Source organism: Triticum aestivum, chromosome 1B (genome assembly GCF_018294505.1).
Source record: "Triticum aestivum cultivar Chinese Spring chromosome 1B, IWGSC CS RefSeq v2.1, whole genome shotgun sequence".
Classification (NCBI taxonomy): domain Eukaryota; kingdom Viridiplantae; phylum Streptophyta; class Magnoliopsida; order Poales; family Poaceae; genus Triticum; species Triticum aestivum.
In genome coordinates this window covers 137022700-137044232 of record NC_057795.1, presented here as the reverse complement: position 1 = coordinate 137044232, position 21533 = coordinate 137022700, and the positions used below count along the sequence as shown (strand labels likewise).

The 21533-nt window shown below is 45.0% G+C and overlaps 1 protein-coding gene and 1 pseudogene across 4 annotated transcripts; both read left to right on the top strand.

Annotated features, from left to right (window-relative positions):
• The first annotated feature begins 3902 nt into the window (after window positions 1-3902).
• LOC123088180 (uncharacterized) lies at window positions 3903-6784 on the top strand. Of its 4 annotated transcripts, none has more exons than XR_006441742.1 (3): window positions 3903-4310; window positions 4390-4495; window positions 6363-6784. XR_006441742.1 is itself a non-coding variant. In XM_044510377.1 (3 exons), the coding sequence occupies exons 1-3, from the start codon at window positions 4200-4202 to the stop codon at window positions 6514-6516; spliced, it is 363 nt and encodes a 120-aa protein (XP_044366312.1). In that variant the 5' UTR covers window positions 3903-4199; the 3' UTR covers window positions 6517-6784. The 4 variants fall into 4 exon arrangements, 2 of the variants coding, with proteins under 2 accessions (XP_044366312.1, XP_044366309.1); XR_006441741.1 differs by having other exon boundaries at window positions 3903-4321; window positions 4398-4495; XM_044510377.1 differs by having other exon boundaries at window positions 4398-4495.
• Window positions 6785-12853: 6069 nt separating this feature from the next.
• LOC123077764 (uncharacterized) lies at window positions 12854-13593 on the top strand (annotated as a pseudogene).
• Window positions 13594-21533: the final 7940 nt, after the last annotated feature.

The window sequence follows — 21533 nt, the reverse complement described above, 5'->3', positions numbered from 1 at the left end:
GCTGGTGTCGACAGCGCCTGTCTTCACTACTTCCCTTCGGCTTGCTCCAGATCCCCTTTCTCGCTCCTTGCTGCCGAAACCTCCAGATCTGCTCCAATCCTCCCCGTTCAGCAACCAATGGCGCCTCGGAAGGTGAAGCTTGCCTCGTCGCCGGCTTGGTACGAGCCGGTCCTCGACGCGCCCAGCATCACGGAGAAGAGCCTTGCCGCCACGCGCCTTCTGACGGCGGGGGAAAGCAATGAGAGAGGGAAGACTAAGCTCTGGGCTGGCTCCGCCGTGCCGGATCCGGAGGGAAGTACCTTCTTCCCCTTCTTCACGAGCAGCATCGCGGCGGGGCTGGTTCCTCCCTTTTCTGACTTCTTTTATGAGGTCCTCGGCCACTATGGGCTGCACGCGCTGCATCTTCATCCCAACTCTATCCTTTTCCTGTCGATTTTCGCCTTCTACTGCGAGGCGTACCTGGGTGTGATGCCGTCTGTGGCTCTGCTGCGCCACCTCTTCTTCCTCCGTGTCAACGATGGTCACATCTCCGGGTGCGCCAATTTCATCGCGGACGGCAAGGCCAACTCGATCTCGAAGACCGGGAAGATGGTCGACAACTTCAGGGCCAAGTGGGTCATGATGGACGCCAAGTGCGTCCACCCGCGTTTGGCGCTGCCAATGAAGGTGCCCCGGTCCGACAAGGGGTGGTCCCGCGCAAAGCTTACTGATGAGCGGGCGGCGCTGGGGTTGGAGCAGATGAACGTCGACCTGACGTCGGGCAACACGAAGACGACGAAAGTGACAGGGGCCATGCTCTTGAGGGAATTCTTGATGCTGCGCGTAGCCCCGCTTCAGGCGCGTACACACCCATTGTGGAGGCTCGGAGATGAAGAAGACAAGATTCGCCTGAGCCCGGAAGCCTTGCCTGGCGACGAGCTTGCTGCAGTCCTACGCCTCCTGGTCGGGGATGACCAAGAGTACCCGCCGAGCGCCTTTGTTCCTTTGTTCTGCCACAAGGACTGGGAGCAGGTCGTGGCCGCCAGGCCCACCTTCGACGGGCGTGGGCTGGTGCCGCCGACGCCCACTGGAACCCCTGTAGCGCTGTCGCCAGTAGTGTTGTCTTCTAATGAGTCCCGTGGGGAGGAAGAAGAGGAGGACGAGGAGCACGAACTGGGGGTGACCCCCAAAGGGATGGGGGAGACCTCCCCCTTGAGCAAGGCCGACATCCTCTGCACCCTGCCGAACGACGACGAGGCCTGCGCCCGTCAGGAGAGAGGGGAGCCGCCCGCTAGTCTCCCGAGATGCTGCGCCCGCCTTGACGCCGCCCGGAGCTGCCTCCGGCCCTGCTGCTGTGCTGCCTTCTGCTCCTGGAGTCCGTGCACCCACTCCTCAGGCTCCGAAGCTTTCGGGCTTTAAGCTCACCAAGCGGAGGGTGGACTATGCTGCGGTGGACCAGTAAGTGCTCGAGCTTTGTCTTGTTTTTGCTTATACTGCTGTTTCCTGACGCTCGAGCTAGTTCATCAAGCGACCAAGGCCGAGCGACAAGTGCAAGATGACTTCAAATACGCCAAGTATTCTTCCAAGACCTATGGCTCATACACTCAAGCTTCCACAACTATGGCACCTCCTACCTTGACTAGAGCATCACTAAGCAACGGAGACATGTCAAGTTACAAGAAAACTTTGACATCTTCAAGTCTTCCTCCTACTACAAGCAACTTCAAGCTGAGAGTTTCATTATCATCTACTCCAACAGATGAGACCGTCAAGACGAGTTCCATCAAATGCTTCACATGTCAAGGTCGTGGCCACAAGACATTTCAGTGCCCCACTAGGCACACCATGATCGCCAACGCCAACGACACCTATGACCCATGAGTGAGGAAGAAATGGAAGCACTTGAACACGTGGCCATGCACCAGCAAGAGAATGAAGATGAAGATGATCAAGTATTTTGTGACAATGATTCAAGCCCCGCTCTTGTTGTATCCAAGGTCTTGATGTTTCAACACCAACAAGACGACGACCAACATTGCCGCATCTTCCAAACCAAAGCGGGCATCAATGGACATTCCGTGAAGGTCATCATCAACGGAGGAAGTTGCCACAATTTGGCAAGTGAAGAGCTAAGTTCCAAGCTACAATTGGTCAAGATGAAGCATCCTCGCCCCTATAAGGTGCAACGGCTTAGCGACTCTGGCACCATTCAGGTGGAGCACACCGTGCAAGTTTCCTTCACGATTGGCGTATATGAAGAGACCTTGGAGTGTGATGTGGTTCCTATGTCCGTGTGACATCTCCTCTTAGGAAGACCTTGGCAATTTGACCGCGACATCATCTACACCGGCGTACCAACCACTATAGCTTCAAGATGAAGGGTGATGACCCACAAGTATATGGGATCAATCGTAGTCCTTTCGATAAGTAAGAGTGTCGAACCCAATGAGGAGCAGAAGGAAATGGCAAGTAGTTTTCAGCAAGGTATTCTCTGCAAGCACTGAAATTATAAGTAACGAGTAGTTTGATAGCAAGATTATTTGTAACGAGCAAGTAACGGTAATGGTAACAAAAGTGAAGCAAGGTAGCCCAATCCTTTTTAGGCAAAAGACAGGCCAAAATGGTCTCTTATGATAAGCAAAGTGTTCTTGAGGGTACACGGGAATTTCATCTAGTTACTTTCATCATGTTGGTTTGATTTGTTTCGCTACTTTGATAATTTGATATGTGGGTGGACCGGTGCTTAGGTGTTGTTCTTACTTGAACAAATCTCCTACTTATGATTAACCCCCTCGCAAGCATCTGCAACTACGAGAAAAGTATTAAGATAAGATCCAAATCAATCCCTTACGAAGTAGCGCATAAACTAGGGTTTATGCTTCTGTCACTCTCGCAACCCATCATCTAATAACTACTCCACAATGCATTCCCTTAGTCCCAAATATGGTGAAGTGCCATGTGGTCGATGTTCACATGACACCACTAAGGGAATCACAAAATACATACCATCAAAATATCAAACACATATCAAGTTCAGATGATTAATTACTTGCAACAAGATTTCTCCCGTGACCTCAAGAACAAAAGTAACTACTCACAAATGATAATCATGCTCAAGATCAGAGGGGTATTAAATAGCATAATGGATCTAAACATATAATCTTCCAGCAAATAAACCATATAGTAATACTACAAGATGTAATCAACACTACTAGTCACCCACAAGCACCAATCTAAGGTTCCGGTACAAAGATTGAACACAAGAAATGAACTAGGGTTTGAGAAGAGATAGTGCTGTTGAAGATGTTGATGGAGATTGCCCTCCCCAAGATTGAAGAGTTGTTGGTGATGATGATGATTTCCCCCTTTGGGAGCAAAGTTCCACCGGCGGAACCGCTCCAGCGGAGGGCAAAAGTGCTCCCGCCCAAGTTCCATCTCGAGACGGCGGTGCTTCGTCCCGAAAGTCCTCTCCTTGTTTTTTCTATGTCAAAATGACTTATATACTAGAAGAGGGGCACCAGAGGTGGGCCGAGGAGGGCACAACCCACCAGGGCGCGCCTGGGCTCCCTGGCGCGCCCAGGTGGGTTGTGCCCACCTGGTGGGCACCCTATGGTAGTTATTTGCTCCAATAATTCTTATATATTCCATAAAAAATCTCCGTGCAGTTTCAGCTCATTTGGAGTTGTGCAGAAATAGGTGGCCTGACGCAGCTTTTTCAGGTCTAGAATTCCAGCTGCCGGCAGTCTCCCTCCTTGTGTGAACCTCGCATATTATGAGAAAAAAGGCATTAGAATTACTCCAAAAAGTATTATTATGTATAATCTTTCCCTACTAATAAAGCGCTTAGTGCTTCTGGTCGTACGTCGTCAGGGGTTTTGCAAAAACACCCTTGTGTTTTTAGATATTCAACCCGCAGTCTCTTTTTAAGTAAATTCTGGAAAAACGCTTCGTTTTTGCAAAATGACGCCTACATTTGTAAGATATTCAGTCCGCATCCCTCTCATTCATCTTATCCAAACTGGCCTTTCCAGCGACGGCGGAGCACGAGCAGGTGAGGGGCGGCGCCCTTTCATCGGACCTACAACCGCGGCGGAGGAGAAGGCGGACGTCGTGGGCGCGTGCTTGAGTAGCACCGTCCCGAGCTCGCCTCGCTCCGCTAGGTCTTTTCCCGAGCGGGATTCGCCGCTCACGGCCATCAGTGGTGACCTTAAGGCCTCACCATGGCTAGGGTTTTGGGCGCCTCCGCACTGGCGTGGCTCCGGCATCTCTTCTCCGACGCCCACCGCGCCCCCACACGCAGCTCTGTCTCCAAGATGTTGCTCCTTAACCAGGTGGCCATGGGGTGAGTTCATCCCCTCCCCTATCTCCCCCTTTTCTCTCTCTAATATCTGGTTTGATCCTCGATGGTAGATGTGCAGGGTAAGGATTGGATGCTTGAGGAAGGAGGGGTCGACCTTGCCTTGCTGCAGCTCGGGACACACCACCATACATGGGCATCCTCCTTTCTGTCTTTCAAGTGAGTTCGCCCCCTCCTCTCTCTGCTCTTGTTCGTGGCCATTGAGGCGTTTGGGCTCAATTGGCTACTATTTGAGGTCACTTTTGTTGATACTGTTAAAGTGTTGATTGTTCCTTGAATTGAACAGCAAGGTTAACCATGAATTTGTTAGTTGAATTGATGCCTGACTGAACTACATTTGTTAGTTGAATTGTTCAATCTTGAATTTAGGGAGTTGCTACTGAAAGATGGAAAAAATGGGTACTGTTTGAGGTCCATGTGGCTCCCGTTCTCATCAACTTGCTACTATTTGAGCTCAATTTTTTGGTATCTTTTATGTGTTAATTTATCCATGCTTTGTTGCATCCCACCCTCCCCTTCGGTGACGGCAGCCAATGCTTATATCGGAGGAGCTGCTGCTGCGCTTCCTCCTCCATTTTTTCTGCTACATGTTGTAGGTGTTTGAGGCATCGACAAGCAACGACAAGGTTCGACGTCAGTTGAGCTAGCTGCTGGGGACGCCTCTCTCTCTCAATTATCTCTATCCCCGTCTCTGTCATGATATTTAGAAGCCATATATTAATCTCGTCGATGCCTAATTCCAAAATCCCGTCTCGCTCGCTCTTGATCCCCGTCCCTCTCTAGAGTTACGGGATGCGATGCCGCTGCCGCCGCCAGCATAGTCCCAACGGCCGCCGCGAGTCTCCCAGATTGACGTCGCCGTCCGTCTGTGCTCCGAGCTTGATGGTTCTCCGGCCGACAAGCGTTTGTTCGTGTCGCCGCCAGAATTAGGCATTGCTCGCCACTGCCCCAGATCGCCGCCGTACATAGCTCTCCACCGTGCCCCCCACTGGATCCCCTTCCTCCTGTTCATGCCATATTGTCGTGCGTCATCGCCGCACACAAGCTCTATGAGATACTTGAAGAGGGAGTGCTTGGGCTGCTTCATGTATTGTCTCAAAACAACTTGCCGTGCCATATTGTCGTGCTTCATGTATTGTCTGAAAACTTGAGAGTTTCAAGGATCCCAAATATTCCAAAGGATGAGCAAAGTCATGAAACGCTTCCAATGTTTGATGTCCTGGCAGTTTGGAGTATTCCAGTAGCACACCAAACAAATTTTGCTGCAGGACACTGAATGAATAGATGAGAGCAAGTTTCTGTGGCTTAGAGACACATGGGGCAGATGTCTGAATCAAGTATGGTCTTGTGTAAATTTTGACATGTGTTCAGTCTTCCGTTATGCAGTAGCCATCCAAAAAAATACATTGTTGGGCACCCTTGACGACTAAAACAGAGAGAGTGGGATAATCAATTCCTTGGTATCTCTATCCTCAACCAAACTACGGATCATCCAACCTTCGATTAGGTTCACTATTCTTCAACCTTAGTGCTGCATATCCCTATTTGAATGATACTTGGTGCATAAAATTAGTGATTCAGAACAATCAATTTTTTCTTTTTTACGAACAAATCTACAACTCTCCCAAATAGAAGATTACCACTAAAAGAGAACAACTATTAGTCTTGATAGGTGAAGTCAGATTGTGTACTGACATGTTGTAATCTCTGTATCCTATTTTCTTGCCACTGCTTGTGTTATTTTGCTTACACAGAGTGGCCATGTTTATCTTAAATTTCCTTTGTCAATTGCCTTTAAGTTAACAAATCAGGGTAATAAATAGAATGTGCCTGTTCCATTACACACAACTGTACCATTATCTACTCTTGAATAGTTGGATCAATAAAATTTTCGTAATCTTTTGTTGTAGAAGAGCAATGTTCTACCTGCTTATAATTATATGTCATTCCTGAGTTGTTATTTGTAAGATGATGATGATTGATAAGAATTTATGCCATTCTTTCTCCTGCCCCCTTCTCTCTGTAGAGTTAACTACCCGTGGAGGTTTGAGGAAGAGCTCGCTGGGAAAATTCGTTGGTGGGCTCAGTCGGCGAACGACAGAGACACTCTGGCAAGGTCGAGCCGCCGGCTAGGCTTAGCCAAAAGGAGGGCTCTCTGGAGGGGGCAGCAAGGGCAGTAACTGGCAACACGAATGGGTTACCATGTTGCAATGAAGGGCGTGGGCTTATGGGTCTTGACTTGTGAGTCATGCTTACTGGGCTAAGGGCATCTGATATTTTCTTGATTCTGTTCCAGCACAATCCACAGCTTTATGATCAGTAGATGGGATGACTGTTGTAAATTAACATCCTCTTTCGCATTGGGAGAGAGGCATGGTAGTTATTTTGTATTGCAGCTCAAAACTGGTAAACATCACTTTTCCTTTGAAAAGATGCATTGTGCTCATCGATAAGTTTTGCCCCTAATTTTTTCTCATTGAGTCTTGGTACATTTGGTATTGTTCGACATGCTATCGAATATATAGTGTATGCTCCCATTTTAGTCGATCAATTATTTTCACTTAGCAGCGAGTGATTGATGGACCAATTATGCCAGTAATGTCCTTAATTTCAGAGAAGATGCAAAACAGATAACAAGGATGAACTTTTATACTTGGTAGTGTAGCTTTCTGCTGGACCATATATTCTGCCAGAAGTTTCAGTGACCAATGGAAGCTTTGGTGTATTTTTTCAAGCAAAAGTAATCGTCTACTACCCATGTCAGGTTTCGACTCAAATTGTGGTACTTCTGTTGGCATTGCTTATCTTTTATGCCTGATGTGAGTCTTAGTGCTAATAATAACTATTTTTTTGCCAATGGTAAATCTACCTTTTCCCCATCATGTGACTTAAAGCTAATCTATTCATGGTTAGTTTTTCTTCCTGTACAAAGGTCATTTGTTTCGGTACAATTTTTCTTCGCTTTCTTTTACTGTAACATGGACCATGCTCACATGGTCGCAAATTGTAAACAGAGATGGAAACGTGCATATAGATCTCTCAAGCATGCAATATTTTTCCAGGGTGACAATTTTTTACTTGGCTTTATATCTGAAGACACCTTTTGGTTGGCTCTATTTGTTGTATATAAGTTATATCTGAATATACCATTGGATGCTTATACCATAACTGATGGCCCTGGATAAGTTATATCTGAAGATACCTTTGGTGACCTCTTTCTATGCTCATTGGTAAATAATAGCGGAAAAAAACTTGAATGAAACCATGAGACGACATAGAGGAACACTACTTGGGGCAGTACAATGTTATAGTGGTCGCTTTGTTGAGAGGTGAGCAAAGACATGAAGCCAACAGAGCAACTGGGTGGGTGGATCATGACTAGCTCTGATTTACTTCGATGTCTCAGTGCTCAATTTATCTTTTGTGTACGATTATTTGTCCTGCTCTTGCAATTCTCACACTCTATGTGAGAGAAGATCCCACAGGAATTATCATTGTTTGTGTTTAAGAGGGCCATAAGGTTTATCCATATCATAGTGAGGTATTGAGTTACGTATTTGCTATAGACTAGATGACTGAATCTCAGTCAAGTTTTTCAAACATGCAAATTATATCACAGTTCATTCTTCATTCTTCAACAAGGCAGCACAAGGGGACTACATGGAGTAACAACACCGGAATTTATTTATGCATTTGCTTTAGCCAAGATATCTGAATCCCGGATGACTTTTCAAACATACAAATTATGTTACGGTTCATGTTGCAACGCATGGATAATTAAATGAAGAGGGGCAATTATTCGTTTACTAGGGATAATGAGACGGGGAACGGGAGGAGAGACAGTGTGTGCAGTTCATCTCGCAACGAGTGTCTTCTTTTTCTGAGAGCGTGCTTGTTTGTGTAGGCAAGTCCTTATATTTGGTCCAAGCCCAAATAGTGCAAAAAACAATTACAAATAAAATATAATTTTCAAAAATACAAAACATTCTTTGAAATAACATCTGTTAAAAAATCCTTTTTAGAGAAATGTTTCAATTTACTAAAAACATTAACTGTTCATAAAAAAGTGTTCCAATTTTTATGTAAACGTCAACTTTTATTAAAAATAAGAAAATTTCCAAGTTTAACCTTATCATCGACAGTTATTAAAATTGGATATAAGAAAAAGATCTAAGGCACATGAAGCAGGTTTTTTAGGCTAACCACACACTTTATTATTTGCTCAATAATGTTGTGAGGAATACACGTTTTTTGGCACAAGAAGCAGGTCATGTTCCTTTTCTCGCCCGGTGCAACGCACGGGCATTTATACTAGTAATATATAAATAATAGTAGAAAACATGATGCAAAATGGACGTATCAAAGGGCAAAGAGTACGTGCTACGACCTATGTCGCCAAGTCAGGTGATTGCTGACAAACAAGCATCCACCCATCATGGAGAGAACAATGAGAGACTGAAACACCAAAATGAGAGTGAGCGCCACAAGGTAAAAATGAGTGCCTCCACGATAAGCGACAAGAAAAAAATTAGTGCTTTTAGCTACCCAAAGAGACATGAGAGAAGGGTCCCATCTAGTGTCATACACTATGTCCTAGTGTGCAAAGACAAAGAGGCAAGGACTAACACCTCTAATCATCTACCTCTAGTGTTGTCTAATCTCTTGCAGGAGTTCGCGGACGTATTTCCCGATGATCCACCTCCCTACCTTCCTCCTCTATGTGGCATCGAGCACCACATCGACCTCATCGCCGGCGCACACCTACCGAACAAGGCTCCATACCGCGTCAACCTCAGAGAAACTAAGGAGATACAAAGGCAAGTACAACACCTCATTGGCAATGGACATGTATGTGAAAGCTTGAGTCCTTGTGTCGTTCCGGTTATTCTTGTGCCCAAGAAAGATGGTAGTTTTCACCGTTCACTATAGGCATCCCATTCCACGCCTTGACGATACGCTAGATGAGCTTAGCGGCGCCACCATTTTCTTAAGAATTGATCTTAAAAGTGGCTATTACCAAATACGCATTCAACAAGGTGATGAATGGAAAACCACTTTTAAAACTAAATTTGGCTTGTAGTAGTTAGTTATGCCTATGGGCTTATCAGAAGCAGCCGTCACTTTCATGCGCGTGATGCACTATGTTCTTCACAAATACATAGGCATATGTGTTGTGGTCTACTTTGACGATATACTTGTGTTTAGCGAATCATTAGAAGATCATGTCACCCATCTTAGGGACGTTTTGCAAGTTCTTAGAAACGAGCGTCTTTATGCTGACATGGAGAAATGGATTTTTGGTGTTGACAAGCTTGTTTTCTTGGACTTTCTTGTTGCTTCTAAGGGTGTTCATGTTGATGAGTCTAAAATTGAAACAATTAAAACATGGCCACAACCCACAAATTTGCAACAATTGCATAGTTTCCTTGGTCTCGCCGGCTTCTACCGTCGCTTTGTTAAGGACTTTAGCACCATTGCATGCCTTGAGTAAGAAGAATGCACCCTTTGTTTGGGGACTCTCTCAATCTACCTCATTTGACGAGCTTAAATCTTTGCTTACACATGCTCCAATTCTTGCATTGCCATTTTGACAAAACTTTTGAAGTGCATTATGACGCTAGTGGCAATGGTATTGGTGGAGTTTTGATGCAAGAAAAGCGACCCATTGCATATTTTAGCGAAAAACTTACCGGTGCTCAACTTAACTATCCTATCTATGACAAGGAATTATATGCTTTAGTGCGAGTATTGCATGCTTGGGAGCATTATCTTCGCCCACATGAATTTTTCATACATACCGATCATGAGACAAAGTTGAACAAACGACATGCTAAATGGAGTGAATTTATTGAAATCTTTTCCTTATGTGATCAAGTACATTAAGGGTAAAAAGAATGTTGTGGCAGATGCCCTTTCCCGCAAGTGCATGTTGGTTACTCAACTTCAATTGAATGTTATTGTCTTTGAGCATGTTAATGATCTATATGCACATGATCCTTTGTTTGCGATTCCTTATGCCAAATGTCTTGCTAACACTTGTTGGGAGCACTATTACCTTAAGTACGGTTATCTTATGCGCGCTAACAAACTTTGTGTACCCGATTCTTCTCTTCTTTTGTTACTTTTGCAAGAGGCTCACAACAGAGGACGTATGGGACATTTCGGACACGACAAGACCATTGCCACACTCTCCTTCAAGTACTTTTGGCCAAAGATGTTTCGCGAAGTTGCACGCTTCACCAATCGGTGCTCTACATGCCGCAAAGCTAAGTCACAAGCTCAATCTCATGGTTTACATATGCCCCTTCCTATTCTGTATCAACTATGGGAAGATATCAGCATGGATTTTGTGCTTGGATTACCTACGACTCAAAAGGCAACGATTTGGTATTTGTTGTTGTGGACCGATTCTCGAAAATGGCACATTTCATCCCATAAAATAAGATAGACGATACACATGTTGCAAATATGTTTTATAGGGAAATCTTGAGGTTACATGGAGTGCTAAGGACAATTGTGTCGGACTGTGGTGTCAAGTTCCTAAGCTACTTTTGGAAGACACTATGTGCCAAGCTCGGCATCAAGCTACTATTCTCGACGGCCTATCATCCTCGAACCGATGACCAAACCGAAGTCACCAACCAGACCCTATCTACTCTCCTACGCATGTTGATCAAGAAGAACATCAAGGAGTGGGAGGAGTGCTTACCCATCACCGAGTACGCCCACAACTGTGCATGACACTCTACTACGGGCAAGTCCTCCTTTGAGGTTGTCTACAGATTCAACCCATTATCACCCTTGGACATCCTTCCTCTACCACTCCAAGAACGAGCGAACATGGACGCAGGTGCAAGAGCAAGCTATATCAAGAAGATGCATGAAGATACAAGGTCCACGATCGAGCGTCAGGTACACCGCCTCGCCACCAAGCTCAACGTCAACAAGACTCCAATGGTGTTCAAACCGGGAGATCTCGTATGGCTTCATCTCCGCAAGGAGCGCTTCCCCAACGAGCACAAGCACCCATCGCTGCCCACGTGGTGGAGCAACAGCCAGTGAGGGCAGGGGACAACGTAGGGGAGGCGCGGATTTTGCAGGCCGCCTGTCGGAGCTGCACCTGGGCCGGGAGGGGCCAACGCTGGCGTCTGAGCTGCGCCGACGGGGAAGCTGTGGCTGCAGCGAGGCTGCAGATCCGGAGCTGCCACCGTTCTCCACCTTGAACCACTCCAAGGCAATGCGGAGGGCAAGCTCATAGTCCAGATCCATGTAGGAATCAGAGCGGCTGCCGGAGCTCGACATTGCACCGGATTCGATCGGAATCGCTGCGGGGAGAGGAGGGGATGGGGCGAGAGAAGAGAGTGAGTGAGTTAGGGTTTCAGAGCGATGAGCCAGATGAGGTTTTTTGTGGGACATCCATGGGGTTGGTGCTGTGCCGGACTTGTCAGGCGGACGTGCCCGGGCATGCCCGGGCCACCCCATATCAGCCCCATATTTGGGCTAGATGTGAGGGGTGCCGGTCAGCCCGAGCGTTTGTGGCCTGTTTGAGGCGTCACTCTGGGGTCAAAAAATCGTGACTAGTTAGTGACCGAGCGAGCGGCCCAGACGTTTGAGACCGGTTTGAGGTGCTCGATTGTAGATGCTCTAACGGTGGGGTTCCAGTCCACGACATCCTTGGAGAAAAAAGTTCTCAAGAGACACGCGTGTGTGTTCTTTGTAATCAACAAAAAACAAGGTCCCACTTAGCCGACAAATGTTTGTCAGGAGGATTAGCATTTGCGATGGTATTTTTAGTTGTGTGTGGGCTGACAATTTTTGAGAACAACATGACATTTTCTGGAATGAAGGCTCGACTGCCATCTTCATCATAACTAAAACTGCCACTAAAAATGTTCGAAATGCCACCCTCTCCCAATAGACAATAAGATTTCTGAAAAAAATAAACAAACACAAACCGAGCTCACCTAAGTCACCCTCTCCCTGCTTTCACTTCCTCACGCGTTTTCCTGTCCCCAAACCAAATTTCAAAAGGAAAGCCTTCCACCGGAGCCGCGCAGATCCCCCTCTTCTTTCCCCCGCGCACGCGCCTTCAAACGCTCCATCCCTCCACCTCTCATGGCGTCCCCGCGCATGCCCGACTCGCCCCACGGCCTCATCTTTTCCCCCGGCGACGCCGACCTCATCATGATCTACCTCCAGCGGAAGATCACCGGGTCCGCGCTCCCCGCCGCCGCCGCCCGGTACATCCACGACGCGGACGTGTACACGGCCGAGCCCGCCAACCTCGTCACCGGCCTCCTCCCCGCCTCAATGAGCAGCAACAGGGAGGGCAGGGAGTGGTACTTCTTCACCTTCGTGGGGGCCCAGAGCAGCCGGGGCACCCGCAGGTGCCGCGCCGTTGCGGGTGGGGTAGGCACCTGGCATTCGGAGAAGGCGCGGTGCGACGTGCTCGACGCGGGCGGCGCCGTCGTCGGGTACCGCCAGCCCTTCACCTATGAGCCCAAGAACGGCTAGCTGATGCTCGAGTTCAGCCAAGAAGACCCCCGCCCCGGCGAGGCGATGCCCGCCCTCTGCAAAATCTACCAGAAGCATCGTGCTGGCCGGTCTGCCTTGAAACCCATTTTGTCTGGGTCGTCGTCGATGTCGGGGTCCAAGAGGAACGCAGCGGCCGCAGGCGAGCGCTCCGGCGTGAGGCGATGCCTGCAGTTCCGTCCGTCTCCTACCGCACCAAATCCGCCCACCGTGGTTGCTACATCGGAGATTCAAGAACCATTCTTGCTTCTTGTCGAGCGGCCGCAGGCAGAGCACCCACAGCCACACCGCTGATTCCCAGCTTCTCCATGGCCACCGACTGCACCGCCTTCCTCCGCCCCGCCCAAGATTCGTGCACGCCAGCGAATTCGGACCTAAGTGACACCTCGATGGCACGAATGGGCAATTACGAGTTCATCTCACTAGCCAGCTCCGAGCAGACCTGCTACAATGCCACGACACCCTCGAGCGATAACACCGGCGCTTGGGTCTTCCAGCTGTCCGCCCTGACCTCCTCCAATGGCACCACCTCCCTCCTCCCTGGCCAAGATTGGGCCACGCCAGAGTCGTCACAAGTCAGTGAGGCATCGACGATGGAGAGCTACAGCTGCTTCTTGCCCGACCACGCCACATCCAGGCCCACCACACTGCCGATCAGCAACGGCACCGGCTATTGTTGGTCTTTGCCGCTGTACAGCAAGCTCTCGGCAATTTTTGGCGCCTGATCGAATACTTTGATACGCTTCCATGCTAGGCTGAGAGGAGTGTGCACTACAAAAAAAATACACTTCCGTGATGATACGTGTTTGTCACAGTAGGTCGTGTTTTTTGTCATGCATGTACATCCATGGCGATTTTATGACAGAATCAAGATAGTCATACCTGTGCTGTCGTAGAAGTGTTCCATGACATTACCAAAATTATCATCACGGAAGTGTCCACTTCCATGACGATAAATCGCGCATCATAGAAGTGCTTTCATCAAGGGTGACTGACACGTGGCATCCACCATAACGGAACGTCGTTAAGCTATCGGGTCTGGTTTTTGGATCCGATAACCCATTAATAGCCCGGACCAACGGGGATTTTCCACATGTAAAATCATCCTTGGCTGCAGGAAACACGTGTTGTCTCACCGTTGGGACAGATGTCATCCACTCATTGGACAGGTGGCGCCTATGATAGGTAGACACGTGGCACGGCCCAACAGTGGCCCATTCCGGTGAAAAAGGCCGGCCCAGTAAAAATTAGCAGGCCGGCCCATATAAGGCCTACTTGTGTCAGGTCCATTTAGGCCCACGGCCCATATGAGATGTGCCAATTCGGCTCGTCAACGGCATGTTAAAGATTTGACACCATTGCAGCCCATCGTCAGTTCGAGCCCATTAACAGCCCGCTATATATTTGGGCTTAATATCGGCCCGATGAGATTTCGGCCTATTAACGGCCGATTAAATGGATGGGCCAATTTTCAGGTTGTACATCTTTCGGCCTTTTAGCGACCCATTTAAATGTTGGGCTAATTTCCGGCCTGGTGTGTCTTTCAGCTTGTTGACGGCCCATAGATCTGATGGGCCATTTGTAGTCGGACCTGAGTTTCGGCCTTTTAGTGGCCCATTTAAGTGTTGGGCTGATACGTCCATTTTGCATCATGCTTTTATATCAATATTTATTTCATTATGGGTTGTTATTACACATTATATCTCAATACTTATGGCTATTCTCTCTTATTTTACAAGGTTTACCATGAAGAGGGGGAATGACGGTAGCTTGAATTCTGGCTAGAAAAGGAGCAAACATTAGAAACCTATTCTGCACTGCTCCAAAAATCCCGAAACTCCACGAAACTTATTTTTGGAATTAATAAGAATTATTGAGCGGAAGAAACACCAGAGGGGGCCCACACCCTGGCCAGGAGGGTGGGGGGCGCGCCCACCCCTACTGGGCGCGCCCCCTGTCTCCTGGCCCCCCTGGTGGCCCTCCGGTGTCCATCTTCTGCTATATGAAGGCTTTTACCCTGGAAAAATCATGGGCAAGCTTACGGGATGAAACTCCACCGCCACGAGGCAGAACCTTGGCGGAACCAATCTAGAGCTCTGGCAGAGTTGTTCTGCCGGGGACACTTCCCTCCGAGAGGGGGAAATCATCACCATCGTCATCACCAACGATCCTCTCATCAGGAGGTGGTCAATCTCCATCAACATCTTCACCATCACCATCTCCTCTCAAAACCCTAGTTCATCTCTTGTATCCAATATTGTATCAAAACCACAAATTGGTACCCGTGGGTTGCTAGTAGTGTTGATTACTCCTTGTAGGTGATGCTAATTGGTTTACTTGGTGGAAGATCATATGTTCAGATCCTTAATGCATATTATTACTCCTCTGATTATGAACATGAATATGCTTTGTCAGTAGTTATGTTTGTTCCTGAGGACATGGGTGAAGTCTTGCTATTAGTAGTCATGTGAATTTGGTATTCGTTTGATATTTTGATGAGATGTATGTTGTCTTTCCTGTAGTGGTGTTATGTGAACGTCGACTACATGACACTTCACCATTATTGGGGCCTAGAGGAAGGCATTGGGAAGTAATAAGTAGATGATGGGTTGCTAGAGTGACAGAAGCTTAAACCCTAGTTTATGCGTTGCTTCGTAAGGGGCTGATTTGGATCCATATGTTTAATGCTATGGTTAGGTTTACCTTAATACTTCTTTTGTAGTTGTGGATGCTTGCAATAGGGGTTAATCATAAGTGGGATGCTTGTCCAAGTAAGGGCAGTACCCAAACACCGGTCCACCCACATATCAAATTATCAAAGTACTGAATGCGAATCATATGAGCGTGATGAAAACTAGCTTGACGATAAGTCCCATGTGTCCTCGGGAGCTCTTTTCTCATTATAAGAAATTGTCCAGGCTTGTCCTTTGCTACAAAAAGGATTGGGCCACCTTGCTGCACTTTATTTACTTTATTTACTTGTTACTCGTTACAATTTATCTTATCACAAAACTATCTGTTACCTACAATTTCAGTGCTTGTAGAGAAAACCTCACTGAAAACCGCTTATCATTTCCTTCTGCTCCTCGTTGGGTTCGACACTCTTACTTATCGAAAGGACTATGATAGAGCCCCTACACTTTTGGGTCATCAAGACTCTTTTTTGGCGCCGTTGCCGGGGAGTGTAGCGCTTTTGGTGAGTGGAACTTGGTAAGGAAACATTCATATAGTCTGCTGAAATTTTCTGTCACTTGTTACTATGGAAACTAATCCTTTGAGGGGCTTGTTCAGGGTATCTTCACCCTGACCAGAAGAGCAAAGAGTTGCTCCTCAACCTACTGAACCTATTTAAAATATTTACTTTGAGATTCCTTCGGGTATGATAGATAAACTGCTAGCTAATCCATTTGCGGGACATGGAACATTGCATCCCGTTTTACACCTTATCTTTGTGGATGAAGTTTGTGGATTATTTAAGCTTGCAGGTATTCCCGATGATGTTGTTAAAAGGAAGGTCTTCCCTTTAACTTTTAAGGGAGATGCATTGACATGGTATAGGCTATGTGATGATACGGGATCTTGGAATTATAAACGATTGAAGTTGGAATTTCACCAGAAGTTCTATCCTATGCATCTTGTTCATCGTGATCGTAATTACATATATAATTTCTGGCCTCGTGAAGGAGAAAGCATCTCTCAAGCTTGGGGAGGCTTAAGTCAATGTTATATTCATGCCCCAATCATGATCTCTCCAGAGAAATGATTATTCAAAAATTTTATGCTCGGCTTTCTCTCAATGATTGCTACATGCTCGATACTTCCTGTGCTGGTTCTTATATGCTGAAGACTATTGAATTCAAATGGGACTTATTGGAAAGAATTAAACACAACTCTGAAGATTGGGGTTCCGACGATGGTAAGGAGTCAGGTATGACACCTAAGTTTTATTGTGTTAAATCTTTTATGGATACCGATGCTTTTCGTGGATTTAGCGCTAAATATGGACTTAACTCTGAGATAGTAGCTTCTTTCTATGAATATTTTGCTACTCACGTTGATCTCCCTAAGGAGAAGTGGTTTAAATATAATCCTCCCATTGAAGTAAAAGTAGTTGCACCTATTACAGTTGAAGAAAAGACTGTCACTTATAGTGATCCTTTTGTTCCTACTACTTATGTTGAGAAACCTCCTTTTCCTGTTAGGATAAAGGATCATGCTAAAATTTTGGCTGTTGTTCGTAAGAGTAATACTAGGACTTATAGACCTCCTGAGAAAATCAAAGTTCAACCTAGTATTTCTATGGTTAAAGATCTCTTGGATGATGATTTAAATGGGCATGTTATTTATTTCTGTGGTGAGACTGCTAATATTGTTAAACTAGATGCTAAGATTCATAGACCTATTGTAGGCATGCCTGTTATTTCTGTTAAAATAGGAGATCATTGTTATCATGGTTTATGTGATATGGGTGCTAGTGCTAGTGCAATACCCTATGACTTATATAAAGAAATTATGCATGATATTGCACCTGTTGAATTGGAAGGTATTGATGTTACTATCAAGCTTTCTAATAGAGATACTATTTCACCAATTGGGATTGTTAGAGATGTTGAAGTCTTGTGTGGGAAGGTTAAATATCCTGCTGATTTTCTTGTTCTTAGTTCCCCACAAGATGATTTTTGTCCCATTATTTTTGGTAGACCCTTCTTGAATATAGTTAATGCTAGGATTGATTGTGAAAAGGATACTGTCACAATTGGCTTAGAAGGTATGTCTCATGAGTTTAATTTTGCTAAGTTTCGTAGACAACCTCGTGATAGAGAATCACCTAGTAAGGATGAGATTATTGGTCTTGCTTCTATTGCCATGCCTCCTACTGATCCGTTAGAACAATATTTGCTAGACCATGAAAACGATATGTTTATGAAGGAAAGGAGGGAAATAGATAAAGTGTTCCTTCAACAGGAACCTATTCTGAAACATAACCTTCCCATTGAAATTCTAGGGTATCCCCCTCCACCCAAGGGTGATCCCATGTTTGAGCTCAAACCATTACCAGATAATCTTAAGTATGCTTATCTTGATGAAAATAAAATATATCCTGTTATTATTAGTGCTAACCTTTCAGAGCAAGAAGAAGAAAGATTATTGAAAACTCTGAAGAAGCACCGTGCTGCCATTGATATACTATGGATGATCTCAAGGGCATTAGTCCCACGTTATGCCAACACAAAATTAATTTGGAGGATGATGCCAAACCAGTTAGAGATCCTCAAAGACGATTGAATCCTAAGATGAAAGAAGTGGTAAGAAAGGAGATACTAAAGCTCCTTGAGGCAGGTATAATTTATCCCGTTGCTGATAGTGATTGGGAAAGCCCTGTCCATTGTGTTCCTAAAAAGGGAGGTATTACCGTTGTTCCTAATGATAAAGATGAATTGATCCCACAAAGAATTATTACAGGTTATAGCATGGTAATTGATTTCCGTAAATTAAATAAAGCTACTAAGAAAGATCATTACCCTTTACCTTTTATTGATCAAATGCTAGAAAGACTATCCAAACACACACATTTCTGCTTTCTAGATGGTTATTCTGGTTTCCCTCAAATACCCGTGTTAGCTAAGGATCAATTGAAAACTACTTTTACTTGCCCTTTTGGTACCTTTGCTTATAGACGTATGCCTTTTGGTTTATGTAATGCACCTGCTACCTTTCAAAGATGCATGATGGCTATATTCTCTGACTTTTGTGAAAAGATTTGCGAGGTATTCATGGATGATTTTTCTGTTTATGGATCCTCTTTTGATGATTGTTTGAGAAACCTTGATTGAGTTTTGTAGAGATGCGAAGACACTAGTCTCGTCTTGAATTGGGAAAAGTTCCACTTTATGGTAAATGAAGGCATTGTCTTGGGGCACAAGATCTCCGAGAGAGGTATTGAAGTTGATAAAGCTAAAGTTGATGATATTGAAAAGATGCCATGTCCCAAGGACATAAAAGGTATTAGAAGTTTCCTTGGTCATGCCAGTTTTTGTAGGAGGTTCATTAAGGACTTTTCTAAAATCTCTAGGCCTCTGACTAATTTATTGCAAAAAGATATTCCTTTTGTCTTTGATGATGATTGTGTAGAAGCATTTGAAATACTTAAGAAAGCTTTGATCACTGCACCTATTGTTCAGCCTCCTGATTGGAATTTACCTTTTGAAATTATGTGTGATGCTAGTGATTATGCTGTAGGTGTTGTTCTAGGGCAAAGAGTTGATAAGAAATTGAATGTTATCTAGTATGCTAGTAAGACTCTTGATACTGCCCAGAGAAATTATGCTACTACAGAAAATGAGTTCTTAGCAGTTGTGTTTGCATGTGATAAGTTTAGACCTTATATAGTTGATTCCAAAGTTACTATTCACACTAATCATGCTGCTATTAAATATATTATGGAAAATAAAGATGCTAAGCCTAGACTCATGATGGGTTCTCTTGCTCCAAGAATTTGATTTGCATATTATTTATAGAAAGGGAGCTGAGAACCCCGTTGCAGACAACTTGTCTAGGTTAGAGAATGTTCTTGATGACCCACTACCTATTGATGATAGCTTTCCTGATGAACAATTAGCGGTCGTTAATGCTTCTCGTACTGCTCCTTGGTATGCTGATTATGCTAATTACATTGTTGCTAAATTTATACCTCCTAGTTTCACATACCGGCAAAAGAAAAAGTTCTTTTATGATTTAAGACATTACTTCTGGGATGACCCACACCTTTATAAAGAAGGAGTAGATGGTGTTATTAGACGTTGTGTACCTGAGCATGAACAGGAACAGATCCTACACAAGTGTCACTCTGAATCATATGGAGGACACCACGCTGGAGATAGAACTGCACACAAGGTAATGCAATCCGGTTTTTATTGGCCTACTCTCTTCAAAGATGCTCGTAAGTTTGTCTTATCTTGTGATGAATGTCAAAGAATTGGTAATATTAGTAGACCTCAAGAAATGCCTATGAATTATTCTCTTGTTATTGAACCGTTTGATGTTTGGGGCTTTGATTATATGGGACCCTTTCCTGCCTCTAATGGTTATACATATATTTTAGTTGTTGTTGATTACATTACTAAGTGGGTAGAAGCTATTCTAACTAGTAGTGCTGATCATAACATTTCTATTAAAATGCTTAAAGAAGTTATTTTTCCGAGGTTTGGGGTCCCCAGATATCTTATGACTGATGGTGGTTCACATTTTATTCATGGTGCTTTCTGTAAGATGCTTGCTAAGTATGATGTTAATCATAGAATCGCATCTCCTTATCATCTGCAGTCTAGTGGTCAAGTAGAGTTGAGCAATAGAGAGCTCAAATTAATTTTGCAAAAGACTATCAATAGATCTAGAAAGAATTGGTCCAAAAAACTTGATGATGCATTATGGGCCTATAGAACTGCATACAAAAATCCTATGGGTATGTCTCCATATAAGATGGTTTATGGAAAAGCTTGTCATTTACCTCTAGAACTTGAACATAAAGCATATTGGGATATCAAAGAGCTCAACTATGACTTCAAACTTGCCGGTGAGAAGAGGTTGTTTGATATTAGCTCACTTGATGAATGGAGAACCCAAGCCTATGAGAATGCCAAGCTATTCAAAGAAAAAGTCAAGCGCTGGCATGACAAAAGGATACAAAAGCATGAGTTTAACGTAGGTGATTATGTGTTATTATTCAACTCTCGTTTAAGATTTTTTGCAGGGAAACTTCTCTCTAAATGGAAAGGTCCTTATGTTATCGAGGAGGTCTATTGTTCCGGTGCCATAAAAATCAACAACTTCGAAGGCACAAGTCCGAGGGTGGTGAACGGTCAAAGAATTAAACATTATATTTCAGGTAATCCTATCAATGTTGAAACTAATATTATTGAAACTGTAACCCCGGAGGAATACATAAGGGACACTTTCCAGAACGTTCCAGACTCCAAAAAGGAATAGGTATGTGGTACGGTAACTAAACCGACTCCAAAACAATTCTAATGGCAATTTTCATCAGTTTTGGAATATTTAAGAATTTTAGGAAGAAAGAAGTAGTCTGGAAAGGGCACGAGGCCTCCACGAGGGTGGAGGGCGGGCCCACCTTTCCTGGGCGCGCCCCCTGTCTCGTGGCCACCTCGTGTGCCTCCCGGACTCCATTTTCTTGAACGTTACGTATTTTGGTCAGTAAAAATTCTTTATATAATCTCCCGAAGGTTTTGACCACCATATCACACAAATATCCTCTGTTTTCTTTTCGAGTTGTTTCTATTACAGATCTAGAGCACCATGACGTCGCCCTCCTTCAACAATGAAGACAAGGATGCTTGGCTATTGAAGATAGAGCTGAAAAGATAAGAGCCGGAAGAGATCAACAAGGATGAAGGGATCAAGAAAGCTATGGAGGTTCAAGCTCTTGCGGTGAAAGAAGAAGACATCCCTCAACCTTTACCTAACCTCTTTACTCCAACAGAGATTGAAGCTTTTAAGATGATTGAGTTAGCTCGCATACAGAATAAGTATCTCACTCAGGAGAATATTTTGTTGACAGAGCATATCGCCTGACTCAAGGGCATTATCCGCAAGTTGGAGGAGCTTTTACACTCGATGTGCGATTATCCACCATCATCATCACCACCTC